This window comes from Onychostoma macrolepis, chromosome 02, assembly GCF_012432095.1.
Source record: "Onychostoma macrolepis isolate SWU-2019 chromosome 02, ASM1243209v1, whole genome shotgun sequence".
Lineage (NCBI taxonomy): Eukaryota > Metazoa > Chordata > Actinopteri > Cypriniformes > Cyprinidae > Onychostoma > Onychostoma macrolepis.
Window position 1 is genome coordinate 14402502 of NC_081156.1, and position 22684 is coordinate 14425185.

At 38.5% G+C, this 22684-nt stretch overlaps 1 protein-coding gene across 3 annotated transcripts in view; it reads right to left on the minus strand.

The window, feature by feature from the left end:
* Positions 1-2869: 2869 nt before the first annotated feature.
* The window catches only part of plppr5a (phospholipid phosphatase related 5a), a 46239-nt gene continuing 26424 nt past the window's right edge, over positions 2870-22684 (minus strand). Inside the window, exons 5-6 of one of the 3 annotated variants that reach the window (XM_058761741.1) lie at positions 11910-12044; positions 2870-5022 (exon numbers count right to left, since the gene is read on the minus strand). In XM_058761741.1, coding sequence (XP_058617724.1) covers positions 4993-5022; positions 11910-12044 — 165 coding nt within the window. In that variant the 3' untranslated portion in view covers positions 2870-4992. Of the gene's footprint in view, positions 5023-11909; positions 12045-22684 lie in introns of those variants that run through there. The other 2 variants (XM_058761746.1, XR_009268591.1) reach the window with 2 other exon arrangements.

The window sequence follows — 22684 nt, forward strand, 5'->3', positions numbered from 1 at the left end:
GCACAACTAGAGCATGGCACTAGCAACGCCAAGGTCATGGGAAGAAAGGTTTTTTAGTTGATTTCTACAAAAGGTTTGCCAAACATCTGGCACCTCTACTGTTAGATATGTACAGTATAATGGTTCTTTAGTAAATGGTTCTCTTCCCTTAACTCTGAATCAGGTCTCGATTTCACTCATATCTCAAGCGTGATAAGAAGCCAGATGAATGTGGCAGTTGAAGGCCCATAAGTCACAATTCAAATGTAAAATTATTAGCTAAGGTGTTGGCTTGCCATCTGGATCCCTGTCTTCTTACAATAATCTCTGAAGATCACACCGATTTCATTAGAGGGCAATAATTATCATCAAATATTCGACGACTTTTAAACATTATCTTTTCCCTATCCACCTCTTTAACCAATGAAATAGTCATTTCATTAGATGCAGAAATGTCTGGAATCATTTATTCACTATATTAAAATTGGGTTTGACCCCCTTTTTTATGTTATGGATACGCCTTCTATACACTGCTCCAGTTGCAGTGTGAGAACAAACTTTTTGTGTTCTTAATATTTCCCCTTTACAAGAGGCACTCGTCGAGGTTGTTCTATTTCTCCACTCTTGTTTGCTTTAGCAATAGAACCTCTTTATAGCTTTGAAAAATGTCCTGCTCTTTTCAGGTATTGTTAGGGAAGGGATAGAAAATTGTATCTCTCTTTATGCCAATGACCTTTTGCTCTATATTTGGAACCCTGCCGTCTCAGATCTTTTGCATGTGCGTAACACCTTTGGATCCTTTTCTGGATATAAGCTTAATATTATAAAAGCGTATGCTTAAATTCCAGCTGAGATGCTGCCATCATTTATCCTCCGAAAAAATGTCATTTCTTGGGAGTAAGTGTTTCACATTCCTTTGATCTATTATATCAGTATAATCTTTTTTAATTGCTCACTCATGTTAAATTAGATTTGCAATGTTGGGATAAGTTACCTCTTACTCTATTTGGTAGAATTCAGGAAATTAAAATAATTTTTTTTTTTTGTTCCTTTTTCAGACCCTCCCAGTGTTTTCACCTAAGTGCTTTTTTAAACTGTTGGATGGGGCTATTTCTGCTTATATATGGCAGGGCAGACCTGCTAGGTTAAGCAAGGCATTTATTCAAAGATAGGGGTCTTGGTCTGCCCAACTTTTTGATTTATTACAGGACAGCAAATATTAGCAAAATTCACAGCTGGTATAACTCTCCCATATAGACTGGTGTAAGTCAGAAGCACAGACCAGCTCTTCATCTTCACTTTCTGCCTTTGTGTGTGCTCCTTTGTCCACTCACCCCTCAAAGTACAATACAAACCCAGTTTCTTCTCACAGAATTTGGAGGCAATTTAGACACAATTCTGAACTTGCTGCTGCTTCTCTTTTTGGCCCTATTTGCAATAATCGTTTATTTCTGTCTTCAACCCTATGTTCTATGGAAAAACAGGGGCCTCTTATATTTTTCAGATTTATTAATTGACAGAGTTTTTCAAAAATGTTCTTATCTTGTGGAGAAATTCAGTATTGCACAGTCTAACTAAACATGAAAACTATCCTATGTAAAGATACTGCAATAAGTTTCTTCAAATATATCTCAATATCTCATACACTGTGTTCTGCATTCCTTTATCTGGACAATGACTCATGCCCTTGCCATGCCCTTCCTTTGAATTAAATTCATTTTATGAGAAGCCTGAATGAAATCTTCAGAAATGAAATCAAGATAGATTCCCCATGGGTACAGAGTTCTTGAAATGTCATTCGAAACATCTAATGCATTTTTAATTTACATTTTGTCCATGGGAGACTTGCACTGTAAATGGGGCAGAGGGGAGGTGGTGGGCATATGCACTTGGGCTCACCCACCACATTAATGGAGGAGATGAAAGCAAGAAGTCCAGGAGGACCCCTGAACTCCAGCATCCTTATGTTTGGACCAGCCGCTCTGTGTCTGATACATGACCAGAGAACTGATAAAGCCCGAACAAACACAGCATACAACTCAGAGAACAACATGTTCCTGCATTTCTTATCACACGTGATGCGAATGTTTGTTATTGTCAGGAAGACAGATACAGACTGAGAGCTGTTAGCATTAACATTTTGAGTGATGTAAAGAACAACACATTCCTATAATTGTTACATAAGGCCAGCCTGACTGAAATGGATGATAAAGACACTAAAACATTGGAAGATATCAAAAAACTTAAGAAGCTACTCTTGAAACAGCATCTAATTATCAAGATCTGGAAACATCCCAATATTTGATCTCACAGTTCTTTTGCTGCATGCTAATATATAGGCCTATATTATAAGACTGCCATCACGGAAAACATTTCATTTCAATGAAAAACTACTTTTTCACTCTAAATGCGGTTGCAAATGACTTCTGAAGAAGTCTACTAATTTGCTCAGCCAAGCATACCTGTCTTCCGGCGATCATGGTTTCCGGTGTGCCTTTCCGCTCATTTCCGCCTAAACTGGTGAACTGTGTTGCAGTAAATCCAGTTGTTTCTATGTTTCTAAGGAATAATCACTCAAAAGTGTTGATGCAGCCTCTGCATGCCATTATGTTCTTTAAAGTGTTGCAGGTAATTTAGGTAATTATTTTTATTCATTAGGCATTGCCATATAAAAAATTATATATATATATATATATATATATATGTCAAAAGTAAAAAAAAAAAATTAACAAATGCATATATAAGATATATACTGAAAATTGTTTTTTACACAATATAAATCTGAGAAAATGTATCTTCAAACTAAATATTAAGGAATTATTATTTTTAAATCACAGAATTTTATACAGTCATCATACATAAAAGATACAGAGCGACAGCGACTCTGAGGGTAAATATTTTATTACTGTTTGACATCTTGGACTCAGGGAAGATCTGCTTTCCTTTCCAGTTCAGTCACTGAGGTCATTGCCAGATCATCAACACAAGCCGTCTCTCATACAATATGGTTTTACAAACATTTCAGGCTTTTTCACAATCAAAATTTCTTTCACAACTTTTGGGTTTTGGGCATCAAATCCATTTGTAAACCAAATATGATGGATATAGCCTATATACCAACTTTTTTAAAGCCTTTTGAAAAAAATCTCTTGGAAAAAAAAAAAAAAATTCTTACAGTTGAGTTTGGTTACCTCTTTGCTTTTATGACTGGAACATAATCCCAAATGTATATGCTTATCACATTCAAATGTGCATTTGTTTCCAATTCTTTTGGGAGGAAATCACACAACTGTCACTAGAAATAACCCTGAATTAAAGTCAATGTGCAGGTAATGCAGTAGCTCTTTTTGAATAATTGTACCTTCACAATCACAAAGCAGCTTTACAAAGAGTTCTTTACTCAGTGTAAAACCCTCAGTGAGCCAGCCAAAAACTCTCTAAAAAGGTATATTCACAAGCTTTCCTTGATGAAAGAATCAACTAATGGGACAAACAGTGGACATAAAAGGGTTCAAGATGTCCAGTAGTACTACATGAGTGAGATGAATTGGATAAATGATTTACATCATTAGGAGACACTTAATGTATTCAAGCATGAATTTGAAAATCAAATCTCATCACTAGTCAGTGAGAGATCAAACATATACTCAAGTATGGTGTAAAAAATCACTCTGCAGAATGTAAATTCAACCAAACACTGCAGACCTTTGATACTATGAGGTCTATGATACAATAAAAACACATATGATTGTGAAATCGCAAATGTATCCAAATGCAAATATTGTATTGCCATATATCTGTGTGAACTCACTGAGATGCATTGTTTTCCATTCAATGAAGGTCCATGCGCTCTTTCTTTCCATCTCCATATCTCTCGGTTTTTTACAGGTACGGGTATTATTCCAGCTCTGCCAAGAAAACAAACGGCCTTCTCTAAGCCACTAGAGACTGCGTTCTCACAGAGGTGACATCAAAGGCAGACTCACAAATAAGCACAAACATACACACACACACTGACCACATTAAAGCACACAAAGTGATCCTTCATAAACACCCTACAGCCTCTTTGGGCAAAAGCTTGAGCATCTAATCTTTTGTGAGTCCTGTAATCAATTGCCAGTCACAATTAAATTCATCAACTCTGCCCAAGGTGCTCTCTGCCATAATGACATCAAAATCAATCATTATTTCTGCTTATCACCTCATGTTCACATCAGCCCACTTTAAAGACCCTGTGAAATCAAAATTAAAGTTTTTTAATTAAAGTCCATCGTTCCTATATGTTCCTAGAAAACTGAGCAAAAATATTTTGCTCCCCAATTGTAAGTCGCTTTGGATAAAAGTGTCTGCAAAATGACTAAATGTAAATATTGATGACTCATCCTGTACTACACTGAGTATTGACCAATCAGATGCTCTCTAGAATGAGAATGTCCCTCCCCCAATATCGTCTCTACTAGAAAGTAGCAAATCATAATTCATGACTGTACAATAACTAAACCCTATTGGCCATTTAAACATGCTTAGAAATACACAGCATAACATCTGATGCAACACTGGAACAGTTTGCTGTTCTGAAAAGAAAAACAGGCAGAAAGATAAAAGAAGAACCTGATTTCTATGAGGATCAACAACAATAATTCTTGTCAGTCAGAAACCTCTTCAAAATTCAACAATGGACTCACAGTTGTAAATAGTACATCAGGATATGTACATTTCAATGGACATCATGTTGCAATTGTACATTCACACAATACCCTGTATATTCAACCACAAAAAAAAATTATAACAGTAATATGTTTGTATAAAAATAGGGATGCGACCCTAACTTTTTTCCAAAAAAAAAAAAAAAAAAACTTAAAAGGGGGACAACAAGGTATAGAGGATTTTTTTCCACACACTTGAAAATAGAAGTGTAAAAATAGCACATATCGACGTTGCACTCAAAGTAAGAAGTCGCACTGGAGAGCAGCAACATTATCCACAGCATTCTGGCTAGTAGGCTTTTCACTGTCATGTGATCTCAGCATAGGTGATGGGATTCTGAAAATCAAACAAAAAATAGAGTTTAACATCTAGGTCAATTACATAACACTCATTTGTTGTCTGAATCTGTTCAAAACATTAAAATGCAATTCATATATATATACGATCATTTGAATATGAGGTGTAGAATATGACATGCTGACCATGTTTTTGATGTCTGAATTAAAATATTTCTCACTAGTCCAGGTGATATGTGCAAAATTTGAGGTGATATGTTCACTTTTTCATAAAAGCATGAAACTTGGTACAATTGTACAGGTTAGGGCCCTGAACATTTTCAGAAATGGAGCCATTGCAAAAACACCTCGTGGTTGCCATGGAGACCATTTTACTTTCCGCCATAACCAAATTATATATTTTGTGTCATATCTCCTGAACCAAACATGATAACACAAATAAGGTAATGTCTACCCCTATGTTTTGATGGTCAAGGATGATTACAATGATACCATATACATGTTCAGGTGAAGAGTTAATGGTGAAATCAACGATGTGAGAAGGAAATAACAGTATCTCAGCATCACAGTATCACAGCATTTACAAAAGTCCATATTATGGCTATCAATTTTTTCTTTCTTTGATAATTAACTAATATTTTATTCAATAGTACAATAAAAGATTGTTTTAATTAATTAATTATTAATTTTTTACATTTATATAGCGCTTTACATGGAAGTGGGAATCTCCTCAACCACCACCAATGTGCAGCATCCACCTGGATGATGTGACAGCAGCCATATTGTGCCAGAACGCCCACCACACACCAGCTTAACTAATATTTTATTTAATAGTGCAATAAAATATTGTTTTAAAGAATACAATCATATAAAAAATAAAAAAAATCATCATCTCATATAAGTGTATTTTTCCTTACCTCTCAGACAGAGTAGGGTAGGCGGTGGTATGTTTCCAATACATTCTTGTTGTCTCTCAACAAAACTCTAACATCACACACAGATGGCAACACAATCTTGCTAAACTGCGTCCTATCTGCACCTCTTCGGCTGCAACTCTGTCATTTTTTGTGGGTCTCTGGAATTGTCAGTCAGCTTTCAACAAACTTCATTCTGGCCATTGCTTCTCAGTCTACTCTTAGTATCTTGGGCTTGACTGAGACCTGGATTCATCCAGAAGACTCTGCAACCCCTGCTGTTCTCTCTAACAACTTCCCTTTCTTTCACACCCCCCATCAGGTTGGAAGGGTACTGGTCTTCTCATTTCTAATAATTGGAAATACTCAACCCACTCTTCCCTATGCAAAAAAAAGTAATAACATTTTGAGTTTCCATAATGCTATTATGGTAACAGCTCCTGTTAAACTCCATATTGTAATGATTTATCGCCTTCCTGGTCAACTGGGCACCTTTATATAGGAGCTGGATGGGCTGCTGTCCTCATTCTCTGTGGATGGCAGTCCACTTGTAGTCTTCGGTGACTTCGAAATCCGTCTGGAAAAACCTTACACTGCATCTCTGGATGTAAATACAGCAACTGACACTTTATGATCCACTTTTACTTCTTGTTAAGACAATATCTTTCTAGACTGGCCAGTGCATACTACTCCTTTTAACCTAAAAAGTTGTCCCATGCCCCATCTTTACTGTATTTTTGCTGAGCAGTCTTTTGGGTGGCTCACCAATGTACTAGATTTCTCTAATACTAAAAGTTAAGTAGGTTTGACCAACAATAGGTTTGACTTGAAACTTTTTGTGGGGAGAAGAATTTATTGAAAATGGTAGTATAGCAGTTCTTCAATAGCGATGTTAGCATGTCTTCTTTCAAATAATCTTAACCCTTGTATGAATCCTAGCTTTTCCCATAACAAACATACAGAGTTGCTCACTGTCTTTCAATGACAGCTGCAGTGCAAAAACCTTGTCAACCTGAGGACAAAAGGGCTAGAAACAATAATGTTAGGACCTTCCCACTGGAGATCCTGCAATGTTCTTGAGGAATGCTGTTCCATTGTTATTCTAATGGCATGGACCATTTGGTTCACACCTTTATAGACACAGTTACATTATTTATTTCACAGAATGACCAACTGAACTTTAACCAATCAGGTTTCAGTAAAGGCCATTCAAATAAGACTGCTTTTCTGTTGGTCACTGTAGCCCTGCAGATAGCGAAAGCTGATTCCAAATCATCATCAGTTCTTATTCTGCTGGATCTATCTGCCACTTTTGAAACTGTGAATCATCAGATTATCCTGTCTACCTTCACAGGATCTGCACTCCACTGGTTTGAATCTTATCTCACAGGTAGGTGTTTCAGGGTTTCCTAGGGAGGAGAGGTATCCAAAGGACATCAACTGGCCACAGGGTTTCCTCAGGGATCAGTTCTTGGACCCCTCATCTTCTCCATTTACACTACATCACTGGGACCCATCATACAGGCACATGGTTTCTTCTACCATTGCTATGCTGATGGAACACAGCTCTATCATTCATTTCAACCAGACAACCCAATAGTAGCTGCACAGACCTCAGGCTGCCTAACAAACATCTCGGCATGGATGAAAGAACATCACCTGCAGCTCAACCCGGCATAGACTGAGTTTCTCATTTTCCCTGCCACTCCCAGGTTCAATCAAAAATTATTCTTTGGGGGCCAGCTGACCTTCAAGGACCATATTGTAAAGACAGCTCGATCATGCAAGTTTGCATTGCACTACATAAGGAGGATCAAGCCCTTCCAAATAGAGCATGCTGCACAACTTCTTGCCCAGGCCCTTGTAATTTTTAGGCTGGACTATTGCAGTGCTATTCTAGCTGGACTTCCATCATGCGCAATCAAACCTCGACAAATGTTTCAGAATGCAGCAGCACGACCGGTCTTCCATGAGCCCAAAAGGGCCTACTTCACACCTCTCTTTATCTCCCTGCACTGGCTACCGGTTGCGGATTGCATCAAGTTCAAGACATTGATGTTTGGGTAGAGAACAGCCACAGGCTCAGCATCCTCCTACTTCCTCCTCACTCTTACAAATCTACATCCCCTCCAGAAGTCTGAGATCTATAAGTAAGAGATGCCTTGTGGTAACATCATAGAGAGGCATTTTCGTTCACCTTTCCTGGCTGGTGAAATTATCTTACCACAATCGCAGTAATTAACAGAACACCCAACACGTTATCTGACAGCAACACTAATTTAATCTCATACCGACCCATTTGACAAAAACTGGGATCCGAACCACATCTGCATTAAATCTCCTACATGTGGAAGACAAAACTAGTTTATTAAAATTTTTATTCAAATTGTGAATAGATTAAATACAGAAAGCAAGCAAAGAGTGCTCCCTTAAATATAATCACTACAGCTGTCAATCAGTGGCAGAGCAATTGGCTACACTGCTCAGCGTATACTGGACCGAGACAAAATAGTCTTGGTTACTGGACCCGCAACCCGCCCGTGCTTGTCACCATCTGGCCCGCACTCGCACCGCACCCTACACATAAATTTTATTCCACTCGTTACATCATATATTAGCGGTTCACCCGCGTGTACCTGCCAGCGTTCAGGACTCTGGCTTCCCCCTTGTGGACAATATAATAGACAACTCTGGCCCCAGAGAGTGATTGTAAATTAAGTTTACATGAAATATGTTTGAAATTTCATTCTGCATCTTCTGAAATTTAATTGTAATCCTTATGATACAGTCACTGAATTAACCATTAACTGTTCACCTGATTGTGTTGATGTCTGCGTGTGATGTTAGAGCATTGTATTGTATATTATATTGGAAACACACTACCGCCTACCTGACTCTGAGGTAAGGAAAAATACACTTACCTGAGATGATTTTTTTAATATCTCTGAAATATATGATAGTATTCTTGAAAACAATCTTTATTGAATAAAATATTAGTTAATTATCAAAGAAAGAAAAAAATAATAGCCATAATATGGACTTTTGTAAATGCTGTGATGCTCAGATACTGTGATTTTCTTCTCACATTGCTAATTTCACCATTAACTCTTCACCTGAACAGTTTATGTTGTTTTATATCAGGTATCATTGTATTCCTTGACCATCATAACATATGGGTAGACATCACCTTTTCGGTGTTATCGTGTTTGGTTCAGGAGATATGACACAAAATACATAATTTGGTTATGGCGGAAAGTAAAATGGTCGCCATGGCAACCACAAGGTGTTTTTGCGATGGCTCCATTTCTGAAAATGTTTAGGGCCACGAACTATAAAAGTGTACCAAGTTTCATGCTTTTATGAAAAAGTGAACATTATTTTAACATGTCACCTGGACTACACTCTTAGGTCAGAAATGTCAGGGTGATACAACAGTCCTAATATCATAATTAAGAAAAAAGAAGTTAATTGTTAAACTTGAGTCCTGCGGATTACTTGTGGATTATTTTATTATTACTTGTGTTTTTATCAGCTGTTTGGACTCTTGTTCTGACGGCACCCATTCACTGCAGAGAATCCATTGGTGAGCAAGTGATGTAATGCTAAATGTCTCCAAATCTGTTCTGATGAGGAAACAAACTCATCTGCACCTTGGATGACCTAAGGGTGAGTAAATTTCAATTTTGGAGTGAACTATTCCTTAAGAAATGCATGTATACTTAATTTTATTTTAAACAATTCTTGAAAATGGTATAAAAATCAAAACCATATGAAACCTGACTAAAAAAGACAATTTGATACTTGCTCTAAAAATTTATTTTTAAAGATTTTTGGTGTTTGAGACTCGAGGAGTGTTAAAGTCACTTGAACGCGAGTTGCTTTTCTACCTTCATTTCATTGCAATGTTAAAGACCTGGCGCACACTTAAAGCTGTGGGAATAAGTAATATCTACCTTAAAGATTAATGACATAGCCTTGAAATAACCAAGGTGTTATGTGTGAGTGCTAGCCATGCATTGCAGGTGCATATGTCTTGGGCTTACACGTAATCTTGATGAACTGCCTCACAGAGCCCCTGGGCTCACCCTTATATGAATCCAAAATGAATCTTGGGAAGTCATATTGAACTATTAATCAAAGATAGGCGGGACTCCTACTGATTGTGGTGCATAATGGAGTTCAAAGGCGACAATATCTGCTACCAAACTGTGGGTTCATGACCTCAAGGGGACCAACTACCTGTTGAATATTGTATGGCAGCCCTGCTGAACAATGCTGTTGAATACTGAAACAATCAGCAGTGTACATCTGATCTGTGGACAGCGAGGTACAAACATTAGTCAGTGGATGATATTGAGGATGGATGGTGACATGGAAAACATGGGATTTAAAATCATATTCATGTAAATTTGAAAATAAACAACAACAATAAAAGGTGTGCATGTATAATCCAATGTTTTATCTCAAAAGCAGCATGTACTGTAGAAGTGATATATTCAGCTGGATGTGCCTATTTTTTCCGAGACCGGAGATAAACCCACTGACTAACTCTGATCTCTTGTGACACAGATACAAGAAATTCTGGCCCGAGGCAAAGCAACCGAATGAACATACTGAAAAGAAATAATGGGATTTACTAGAGAAGAACATTTAACATTCAGAACATAATATTCAGTGTCCAAAGGCTGTTCAATGTGATGGCTGTCATCAAAAGTATTTTATTATTCTATAAAAGAAACTGAACTGAGGTTGAGTTTAGTACTTAAAAAAGAAGCTAAAAGGAAAGGACTGTTTATCAAACATTAAAGATTTCATATAAGCCCCATTACCAAATCGTGTAATACCGTTTAAGGTTTTAAATTCATAGCCATACAGTAAGAGTTAAAATTTTAATGCTGCACACTAAAAACTGCCACAGGCAAAGTCATAAGATGACCCACATAAAGATGACATGTTGTTCTGCAAATTTTTAAAGTGCGGATGAATGATCTTGTACAAGACATATGTAAGAAGCTCATCTATACTACAGTTAAGGCCCTTCACACCAAGGATGTAACTATGATAAAGTTCTAATAATCATTTTAATTTTATGAAAATAGCAAAGTCCACACCACAACTAAAATGATAATGACACAGAGGAACAATATTGCTAGAATCACTTTCAGAAAGACTTTCAGAATTATTTTTCCAGCTGATGAACAAAAAAAAATGGCAGAATCCATCACCTTTAAAGAACTTGCAAACTGCAGCACATGCTTAAATAATAAACTGAATTTTATTATCCATTGTTGTGGATGTTAGCCTATTATAGTTATCATTACGGTATTTTTTTACAGTTATTGTTGTTGGTGTGAACAGATCTTAATATTTAAATGTATGTTCACACCAAGACAAATATTCAGTACAAAAATCCAGTGTGTTAAAGATTTTAATTCTAATCTCTATTCCATTGTGCTGTGGAGAAAACTGGCCAACCAATCAGATTAATGCTTTTGGTCACATGCCCAGAGTCTCTGCTGTTACATAAAACTATGACTTGGTGGCATTCACGGATGGACTATTTTGCTAAGTGACAGGGGATATCAGAGAAAGAATCCAGAAGCGGCTGTCTTGTGTCGTTATACTCTTGTATTTGGTGTTGTTTGATAAACACCTTAGCGAATACAAATCTGAACTGCTGATTGAAAACATCACTTGCTAAAAGTGGACCGAATTTATGCACCAAACATTCATTATTGGTGTAAACAGGCCTTAATACATTGCAAAAAAAATTAAAAATAAAAAAACTTTGAAAGTTGTCTAGATAAATAAGTAACATTTAATTAAACAAGAACAAGAATTAGGAAGTAGAACGACTGAAAAAGTATTTTTCTTGTAAAACTCTAATAACCTTTATTTACATCTTTTAAAAATCTTTTACGGTGTACAGTTAATAATGTAATTTTTGATAGAAACTGGTCGCAAGGTGTTTTAGTGAACATTCTAGTGTACATGAATGCTTGTGGTTGAATACCTGGGACACTATGTATTTCTCCATAGTGTGCTCCATCCTGGGCTGAGTGATCATGGGACCACTGGACACACTCTCCTCCGGCGGTATCTCACTCAGTAAGGGCTTCCCTTTGAAATTTTTCACCACACACACCACCTAACCCAAGAGCGCCCGTAGGGAAAACAAAAGGAAAGAGGGAAGTTTTACACCTCTGAAAGGCTTTTTGTATCATACACACATGTATGGCTTCTCAGGCTGTAAATGATGATTTATGTAAGTCTTGAAAGGGCAAAGATGCTCGCATGACTTGTTGCCCAAAGTAAAAAGGCTCTGTGCTCTTTTGGGAAGAGGAAACATGCGAGTTTATGTCCTGGAGGAGATTCATCCATTATTGGACCAAAATGAATACTTTCAATGAGACACTACAGGCAACGCTCTGCCTCTGCAAGACTGCAGCATAACGCAAGGGAGGGTTTCAGCAGAGGACATCTCAGGGCGTTCTCCACTCATGGAGCCCTAAGTTGAACTAAACAGATGGAGAAATTAATTTTCTGCACTATGTGTGCTGCCCTTACTATTTTATAACCGTATGCAGCAGAGCTCAACAATAAAGATGATGCTGGGCCAGTCTGAGAGGTTCTGTCGCTCGTGTCAGAGTGCTGCATTGTCATTGTGTTTTGTTTGTTGATTATCTGTGTTTTTTGTGTCAGTTGTAGTATCAGTTGAAAATTATATAAAATAGCTTTGTACCACATGCACTGTTTTCCAGAAAAAGTGATTAGGAATTTATAGCTGTCATGCAGCTAAATTGTAGCTTTTGTCAAGAAAGCGTATACTGTTTAATGAAATAATCAATTACGCAACAACTCTTACGGCAGAACATCGAAACGTGGTAGAGAGAAGTTTTATAAGCGAGTCATTGAATCATTCACTAAAGCAATTTATTCAAAACACTGATTAATTCAGGAACAAAGTAACCGGGTTGCATCCAAAATCCCATACTGCCCTACTTTATGTGATACAAAAAACAGTATGTGAGCCAAGTAGTATGTCCGAATTGACAGCATTCACAAAACAGTAGGCAGTAGTAAGTACTCAGATGACTTACTACTTCCAGCAAGACTCTTAAGTGCACATCCGATGTACACTTTACCATCCCATGAGGCCACTGAAGAGGATTTGTGAATGACGGTAAAGTGACGGAGCTGACTCTCGTAGGTCACATGACAATGACAACATGGTGAATGTAATATTATACTATACTACTTTCTTTTTAACGGTCACCAAGTAATTGCTTACTCAAATAAATGACCTACTCATAGACTATGTGATTTCTGACATAGCCACTATCTTTCAGAGTCATTGAATCATTTATTTGAATTTGAACACTGATTCATTAAAGGGTTAGTTCACCCAAAAATTTAAATTACCCCTTGATTTACTTACCCTCAAGCCATCCTAGGAGTATATGACTTTCTGCCTCACATGCCTCCGGAGGGTGAATAAAGGCCTCTTGTAGCGAATCAATACATTTTTGTAAGAAAAATATCCATATTTAAAACCTTATAAACAGAAAACTCTTGCGTTAACTGTCATATGCACGTTCACAATAGAACACTGTTCGGGCAGATGACGTAGGACGTCGGTGTAGTGTTAGCTCCAGTGAGAATATATGTCTCGGTTACATACGTAACCCTCATTCCTTGATGGAGGGAACGGAGATGTTATGTCGTGACGACATTAGGGGATTCACTTGGGAGCCCCAATCACCTCTGACTTTAAGAGAAAACGCAATGAATATTGGCTAGTGAATTTTGCATACCTGAGCCACTCCCGTGCATACGGGTATAAATAGGCGACAGGTGCAGCCACTCATCAGGTTCTCCACTGAGGAGCTGAGAACATGTCCCTGGCAACCAGCGATGGTCCAAGATTGTGGCATGGGGACATAACTAAGTGGTGCCCGCAAAATAACATAGGCTTTATAGACAATTGGAATAATTTTTGGGGCAGACCTGTACTTGACTAACTGGGGCCCAGGTCAGGAAGCAGACAGACTGGCTAAACCGACCGTCTGCTAGTCTCCTCACGTCACAGAAGTCAGTTAATTCTCAGCACATAGAGACTCCTTCACCTAGATATCACACTATAGAGACTGTGTCTGTTCCCCGTACTAGAAAATACAGAAAATAGCCAAACCAAAGTAATAGTAACAATTTAATTGATGTTCAACAAATAAAAAACAGATACAGTATAATACAGATAAACATATGATAAAGCTTGGCTTTTTGAATATTAGATCCCTTTCTACAAAAGCACTTTTTGTAAACGATATGTTCACTGACCATAAACTAGATGTGCTTTGTTTGACAGAAACCTGGCTAAAACCAGATGATTACATTACTTTAAACGAGTCTACACCCCAAGATTACTGTTACAAATATGAACCGCGTCCAAAGGGTAAAGGGGGAGGTGTTGCTACAATTTATAGCAATATTTTCAGTATTTCTCAGAGTTTGATGTTTGTACTGGCTACTGTATACAGGCCACCAGGGCACCATACAGACTTTATTAAAGAATTTGCAGATTTTTTATCGGAGTTAGTACTGGCTGCAGATAAAGTCCTAATTGTTGGTGATTTTAATATCCATGTTGATAATGAAAAAGATTTGTTGGGATCAGCATTTACAGACATTCTAAACTCTATTGGTGTTAAACAACACGTGTCAGGTCCTACTCATTGTCGAAATCATACTCTAGATTTAATACTGTCACATGGAATTGATGTCAGTGGCATTGAAATTTTGCAGTAGAGCGATGATATCTCAGATCATTATCTAGTCTCCTGTATATTCCATATAGCTAAAGCTGTAAAGTCAACTCCTTGTTACAAATATGGTAGAACCATCACTTCTACCACATAAATAAATAAATATTCTTCCTGACTTATCTCAGTTCCTCAGCATATCCAATAGCTCAGAACAACTTGATGTAACAGAAACCATGGACTCTCTCTTCTCTAGCACTTTAGATACGGTTGCTCCTTTACGCTTAAGGAAGATTAAGGATAAGAGTCCAACACTGTGAGAACACTCGCGCCCTAAAGAGATCAGCCCGGAAAATGGAGCGCAGCTGGAGGAAAACAAAACTAGAGGTATTTCGTACAGCTTGGCGGGAAAGTACCCTATCCTACAGAAAAGCATTAAAAACTGCTAGATCTGATTACTTTTCGTCTCTTCTAAAAGAAAACAAACATAACCCCCGATATTTATTCAATACAGTGACTAAATTAACGAAAAATAAAGCATCAACAGGTGTTGGCATTTCCCAACAGCACAGCAGTAATGACTTTATGAACTGCTTTACTTCCAAGATCAATACTATCAGAGATAAAATTGTAACCATGCAGCCGTCAGCTACAGTATCACATCAGATAGTGCACTATATATCCTCTGAAGAACTATTCCACTCATTCTCTACTGTAGGAGAGGAAGAATTGTATAAACTTGTTAAATCATCTAAACCAACAACATGTATGTTAGACCCTATTCCATCTAAACTACTAAAAGAGCTGCTTCCAGAAGTCATAGATCCTCTTTTGGCTATTATTAATTCATCATTGTCATTAGGATATGTCCCCAAAACCTTAAAATTGGCTGTTGTTAAGCCTCTCATTAAAAAACCACAACTTGACCTCAAAGATCTAGTTAATTACAGACCGATCTCAAATCTCCCTTTTCTGTCAAAGATACTAGAAAAGGTAATATCCTCACAATTATATTCCTTCTTAGAGAAAAATGATATCTGTGAGGAATTCCAGTCAGGATTTAGACCGTATTATAGTACTGAGACTGCTCTCATTAGAGTTACAAATGACCTGCTTCTATCATCTGTTCGTGGTTGTATCTCTTTATTAGTTCAACTGGATCTTAGCACTGCGTTCAACCCTATCGACCACAACATTCTTTTGAATAGACTAGACAACTTTGTTGGCATTAGTGGAAGTGCCTTAGCATGGTTCAAATCGTACTTATCTGACAGCCATCAGTTCGTAGCAGTGAATGAAGAGGTATCATATCGATCACAAGTGCAGTATGGAGTACCTCAAGGCTCAGTACTGGGGCCGTTACTTTTCACACTTTACATGTTACCCTTGGGAGATATTATCAGGAGACATGGTGTTAGCTTTCACTGTTATGCTGATGATATTCAGCTCTATATTTCTTCGCGGCCCGGTGAAACACACCAAATTGAGAAACTAACGGAATGCATAGTCGATATAAACAACTGGATGACGAGTAATTTCTTACTGCTAAATTCTGAAAAAACAGAGGTGTTAATTATCGGACCTAAAAACCCCACATGTAATAACCTAGAACACTATCTAACACTTGACGGCTGCTCTGTCAATTCTTCTTCATCAGTTAGGAACCTAGGTGTGCTGTTTGATAGCAATCTTTCATTTGAAAGCCATGTTTTTAGCATCTGTAAAACTGTGTTTTTCCATCTCAAAAACATATCTAAATTGCTCTCTAAATCTATGCTCTCAACGTCAAATGCAGAAATACTAATTCATGCGTTTATGACCTCTAGGTTAGACTATTTTGTAATGCTTTATTGGGTGGTTGTTCTGCACACTTGATCAACAAACTACAGTTGGTCCAAAATGCAGCAGCTAGAGTCCTTACTAGAACTAGGAAGTATGACCATATTAGCCCGGTTCTGTCAACACTGCACTGGCTCCCTATCAAACATCAGATAGATTTTAAAATCTTGTTAATTACTTATAAAGCCCTGAATGGCTTAGCTCCTCAGTACTTGAGCGAGATCTTATTACATTATAGTCCTCCACGTCCTCTGCGTTCTCAAAACTCTGGCCGTTTGATAATACCTAGAATATCAAAATCGACTGCAGGCGGCAGATCGTTTTTCTATTTAGCACCCAAACTCTGGAACAATCTACCTAACACTGTTCGGGAGGCAGACACACTCTGTCAGTTTAAATCTCGATTAAAGACACATCTCTTTAACCTGGCTTACACATAACACACTAATACGCTTCTATTATTCAAATCCGTTAAAGGATTGTTAGGCTGCATTAATTAGATCAACCGGAACCGGGAACACTCCCCATAACATACGATGTACTCATTACATCGTAAGAAGAATGGCATCTACGCTAATATTTGTCTGTTTCTTTCTTATTCTGTTTCTCAGTCCGTATCCGATCAGATGGTGGATCAGCACCAAGAGATGATGTCTGCAGCCCTGATCGTCAGCGGAGACCAGGACACCTAGATGAGCCCCAGAGACATAAATTTTAATTATAATAAACAAACAAATATAAATTATAAAAATAGACCGAGAAACAATAAATGCATTAAACTATACATTATAATTATAGCAAATGAATAAATCATATAAATGAAAAACTTCAAATAATGAGTAAAACACAAATATAACAAATACATTAAATTATAAATTAAAATGCTCCATCGGGACAAGACCATGGGAATCAGATAAGCCCTTTACACAATCTGACATGGCTGTGGTTGGAATTGAACTGCGGGTTTCGCCTGGCAAGAGGAGAACTGACCCCCCGTCTGAGCCTGGTTTCTCCTAAGGTTTTTTCTCCATTCTGTCACAGAGGGAGTTTTGGTTCCATGCTGCTGTCGCCTCTGGCTTGTTCAGTTGGAGACACTTAATTTCTAGCGATTATCGTCGATTTGATTGCACAGATACTATTTAAACTAAACTGAGCCAGACAATGACATCTCTGAATTCAATAATGAAATGCCTTTAACTGAAAATTGAGAAAATTTAGTGTTTAATCTTATCATTATACATTACTGACACTCTATCCTCCAATTTGATACTGTTAAGTGCTTTGACACAATCTGTATTGTTAAAAGCGCTATATAAATAAAGGTGACTTGACTTGACTTGACATAACGTCTCCGTTCCCTCCATCAGAGAATGAGGGTTACGTACGTAATTGAGACGTTCCCTATCTGTTGGTCATTACGAGTTATGTTGTGACGACATTAGGGGTCCATGGAAAGTGCCACAACCTGAACCCCATCACAAACAAATGCCATGCAAAGGTCGCAACCTTCCCATCGCCCCAGCGCAAATTCGCTGACCTTGGTACCCGCAGGGACCAGAGGTGAGTACATCACTGCTGGAGATAGCCAAGCTGCTGTTCCTTTCCCCACATAATTTCTTAACAGAAGGGATCCCGACCTTTAGAAAGATAGCTTCAAGTCCTATTTGTTGTTACAGCTTGGCAGTAATGACAGGGAAGCGAGCCTTCCGGAGAAGGGCACTACGGAGGCCACATGTGGAGACACTGATATGGACTGACCCAGGCCTGGGGCAGTACTACATATAGAATGGGACTCTGAGGCAGGTCCTACCTAGGAGTAGGGAGGAGACCTGCCAGCAGAGCCTGACAGAGTACTCTGTCAAAGGGAAGACACGGGTTTACAGAGAGGGAAACCTACCGTGGAAGAATAAACATATGGGATTACCCGCAGGGAATCAAGCCATATGGACACCTAGCCCAGTACAGGGGCTGACCGGAGACCTGGGCAAGAGGAACTCCACCAGGGTTCGCCATCTGGAGAACTTTACTGGAGGAGGAAAAAGGCATTCGTGTCCCCGGGTGAGGGGGAATGGCACAGCAAGCGTGACACCGGCCAGCTCTTCCCGCCACTTACCTGTTACCAAACACACGGGAAGAAACTGGCTCAACACAGAGACTGTAAAACCTCGCGAAGGTGTTCGGTGTCGCCCAGCCTGCAGCTCTACAGACGTCTGCCAGAGAGGCGCCGTGCGCCAACACATAAGGGTAGGCAACACTCCGTGTGGAGTGAGCCCTCACCCCGAGGGGGCACGGCTCACCTTGGGATTGGTACGTCAAGGCGATGACATCCACTATCCAGTGGGTCAACCTCTGCTTGGAGACAGCCTTCCCTTTCTGCTGACCTCCGTGGTAGACAAAGAGCTGATCAGAGCTCCTAAAGCTCCGGGTGTGGTCCACGTAATATGTGCAGCGCTCTTACGGGACACAGCAACGCCAAGGCTGTATCTGCCTCCTCCAAGGGCAGTGCTTGCAGGTTCACCACCTGATCGCGGAAGGGCATGGTGGGAACCTTGGGCACGTATCCAAGCCGGGGTCTCAGAACAACGAAAACAACGAAAAAACAAGAAATCGCCTTGATTTTTCGTTTTTACATTCAGGGGTAGAAAATGGATAAACAGTCTGAATGTTCGATTTCCATGTGTGGGAGGGAATTAAACGCCTTTCCACTGATTGGTCAAGCAAGGATCAAATGGTGCTGTCATCATGTCGTCTTTGGTTTTGTGCAACAGAATAAGAGTCCTCCGCTGTTAAAGCGATTATTACAACTCCTGCGTTCATCTCTCTCTCATCAAACAACCAGACTAACAAATGGCTTGACACAAACCATACTGTGGCAGGCGCCTAGACAGGGCTTACTTCTGTGTAGGCATAGATTCTATATGGCAAATATTAGGCGCTTACTGCAGAAATATGTATGTACCTCGGATCTGCAGCCACATTACCCCTTTAGTCTATTTCTTTGGCGCACAGCACATTTTATTTAACTGTCCAGTTACCAAAATCTGTGTGGCAAAGCTGCGTGACATTTACATTATAGTGAAGAGCAGACCAGTATCTTACCGTTTTGATTATTATTTCGAATTTTTTTCATAGAGAAGTTTATATGATACTGTCATTATCTGACAGCATGTTACACATGTATACATGCTATTTTTTATTTTTTTTTAGAAAAGGGCTTTTTTCTTTATAAAATAAAACTTTAAAATACGCCTGTCACCTTTAATATTAAATTCCTGAATTTAGTAAATATTTGAAAAATATGACATTATTAAATCAGTACCAACCAAAGCCATCTTTGCACTGTGGCACAGAAGCTGCATCTTAAGTTGAATTTAGATGTATTTACACAATTAATGCTGCTTAGACAGCAGTAAATGCATTAACACAGCAATTGCATTATGGAATGAGATTAATGTTTTAAACAAATAGCCTACAGAAATATGAAATGAGTGACAAAATGAAACAACAGGATACTTGAATTATGAAGGTTAGATCGCCAGTAGGTGGCGGCAAGTCACTGTGTTGATGAATGAGTCATAGAGTCATCAATTCAACGGATTCATTCAAAATGCTGATTTTTTTCAGGAGCAAAGCAAATGGGTCATTGAACCACTGACTCAAACAATTCATTCAAAGACTCGGATTCATTCAAGAATGAAATGCCTGTGTTTAAGTCAAATAAAACACACTGTTTTGTGTCTACAATTAAATCAATTTATTCTCATTATTAATGAAACTGTACTGTCTAAAATAATGTTATGACTGCTGCGTATTCACAATAAAATCAATACTGGTCTGCGCTTCTGTTGTATTTGATAAGGAACACATGGACACAGCAAGTAGCATGAACTTATCGTATCTCTTTTCTTTATCTCTCATTCTCAGACCCCTGTAAACGAACACCTACATTGGTCTGACATGACAGAATGCTTTCAGCACAATCAAACTCGATTAGGGCTGCAACAAACGATTATTTTATTTATTTATTTTGATAATCGATTAATCTAACGATTATTAGACAGGTTAGTCGACTAATCGTTGATTATTTCACTGATTAATCAGTAGACTTTGATTATTCAGCTTTTGCAACTAGTTAAAATATTAAGTTACACATATTCTAACATAAATAAAGGTCACTTCAGCTTTAGAAAAGAATATTATGTAATTACAATTATTATACAATTAATTGGTAACACTTTACAATAAGGTTCATTAGTTAACATTAGTAAACATGAACTAAGAATGAACAATACTTCTACAGCATTTGTTAATCTTAGTTAATGTTAATTTCAGCATTTACTAATGCATTATTAAAATCACAAGTTGTGTTTTTTAACATTGGTAAATGCACTGTGAACTAACATGAACAAACAATGAACAACTGTATTTTTGTTAACCAACATTAACAAAGATTAATAGTTAAATGTAATAAATGCATTGTTCATTGATGTTAATTAATACATTAATGTTAACAAATTATACCTTATTGTAAAGTGTTACCAATTCATTATACAAATAGATATATTTGGCACACGAAATGAGATGACAGACAGAGACACTCTCTCACCATTTAATTAGCTATGTGAAAAAGTAACTGAATGACACATCTTGCACATTCTGCCTAACATCTCCTTTTGTAAGTCATATAGATAAGAAACAAAATAAAGGTAAGTGATAAGACGCTTTGGATAAACTATTTTATTCACAACATAATGTCTTAAAATACCTTATAGGGTTATGATAACCAAAACAGTCCTGAGCTAGACCAAGTTTTGATCTCTGTAAACCAAACTATCACTTTAATGAAATAATTTTTTTCCCACTAATAAAAATATTTTATCATTAGCTAGCTCCACACTGGAGAGCTGCTTTATTTCAGAAAATCAAATTGTAATTCTAACTGAAAGCGACACTGACTTTGGTTTTTCATGTTTATTACCATAAAGTTGCTTGAATTAAGGCTATCTATTGCATAAAGTACTATATAAATAAACATGATGTGACCGGACTTTACTGGAGTAACGTTACGTTACTGAAAAGCAGAGCTCATGCAAACATCCACATCGTTGTAATCAGATGCATTTTTAACTGCTGCTTTCACACTGCTGCCAGTTTTTGTTGTTTTTATTTCGTTACTGAGAGGAAAGCGCGCAATATATATTTACATATTCATCCAAACTCCGCTCAAGTTCAGACGCATTTTCTCTGAAGCGCTGTGTGTCTTCTTCTCTTGAATTGCATCCAGGAGGGTTGAATTACAGTCTTGCGCTACAGTGCCACACTGGTCAAACAGCAGTATTGCAGGCTCTTACATTAGGTCATATGAGATCAAACGATTACTCGACAACAAAAATATTTGTCGACAATTTTTTATTGTCGACGTTGTCGATAATGTCGACTAATCGTTGCAGCCCTAAACTCGATGCATCACTGAACACTAACTCAATGCATTATCAAACAACTCATTTGAGAGAACATAACATCCCCCTCCTACGGGGTTTCAAACATGAAATGTTGACACAAAGTCCTGTAAGTGCCCTGAGCGAGAACAAATGCGGACAGGCCGTGGAGAAACAAGGGGATGAGGCTGGGCAGCCTGTGATGGGCAGGCACAAATCTCAGCTGGCAGGTTGATAGGCATGTCTGGAGCCTGTGTAGGAGCTATCTGAGGTGTCAGCTGAAGTGCTGGGGTGTCCTGCCAAGCTGGGGGTGTGGCTTGAGGTGTGACGCCTGTTGTATGTGCCAGGGGCGGCACTTTGCGGAGGCGGCTTGCATGCCACCGTGTGCCGTTGCTGAGCAAGAAGGTGGCTGGGCCCAGCTGATGAGTAACTTGGAGAGGGGCAGACCAATATGAAGCAAGTTTGTTATCTCTGTGGGGCCTGCGAACCCTGACCCAATCTGTGGCCGTTATTTCAGGGACCTTAACGCGTGCTGAGAGATCGAATTTCTGCTTCATCCTTCTCTGCTGGTGGGTGACAGAGGCCCTGACTCTCGGTTGTAGGCCCTTAGGCAGTGCGGGGCTGAGCCTGTCAAGGGGAAGGTGGAGCTCGCGGCCAAGCATGAGGAAAGCTGGTGATGAGGAACTCCCTGTATCTCACCACAAATGTCCAGCTGCAGGTGGTTCCAGGGCTGCGATGGCCAAGCAAGAGGT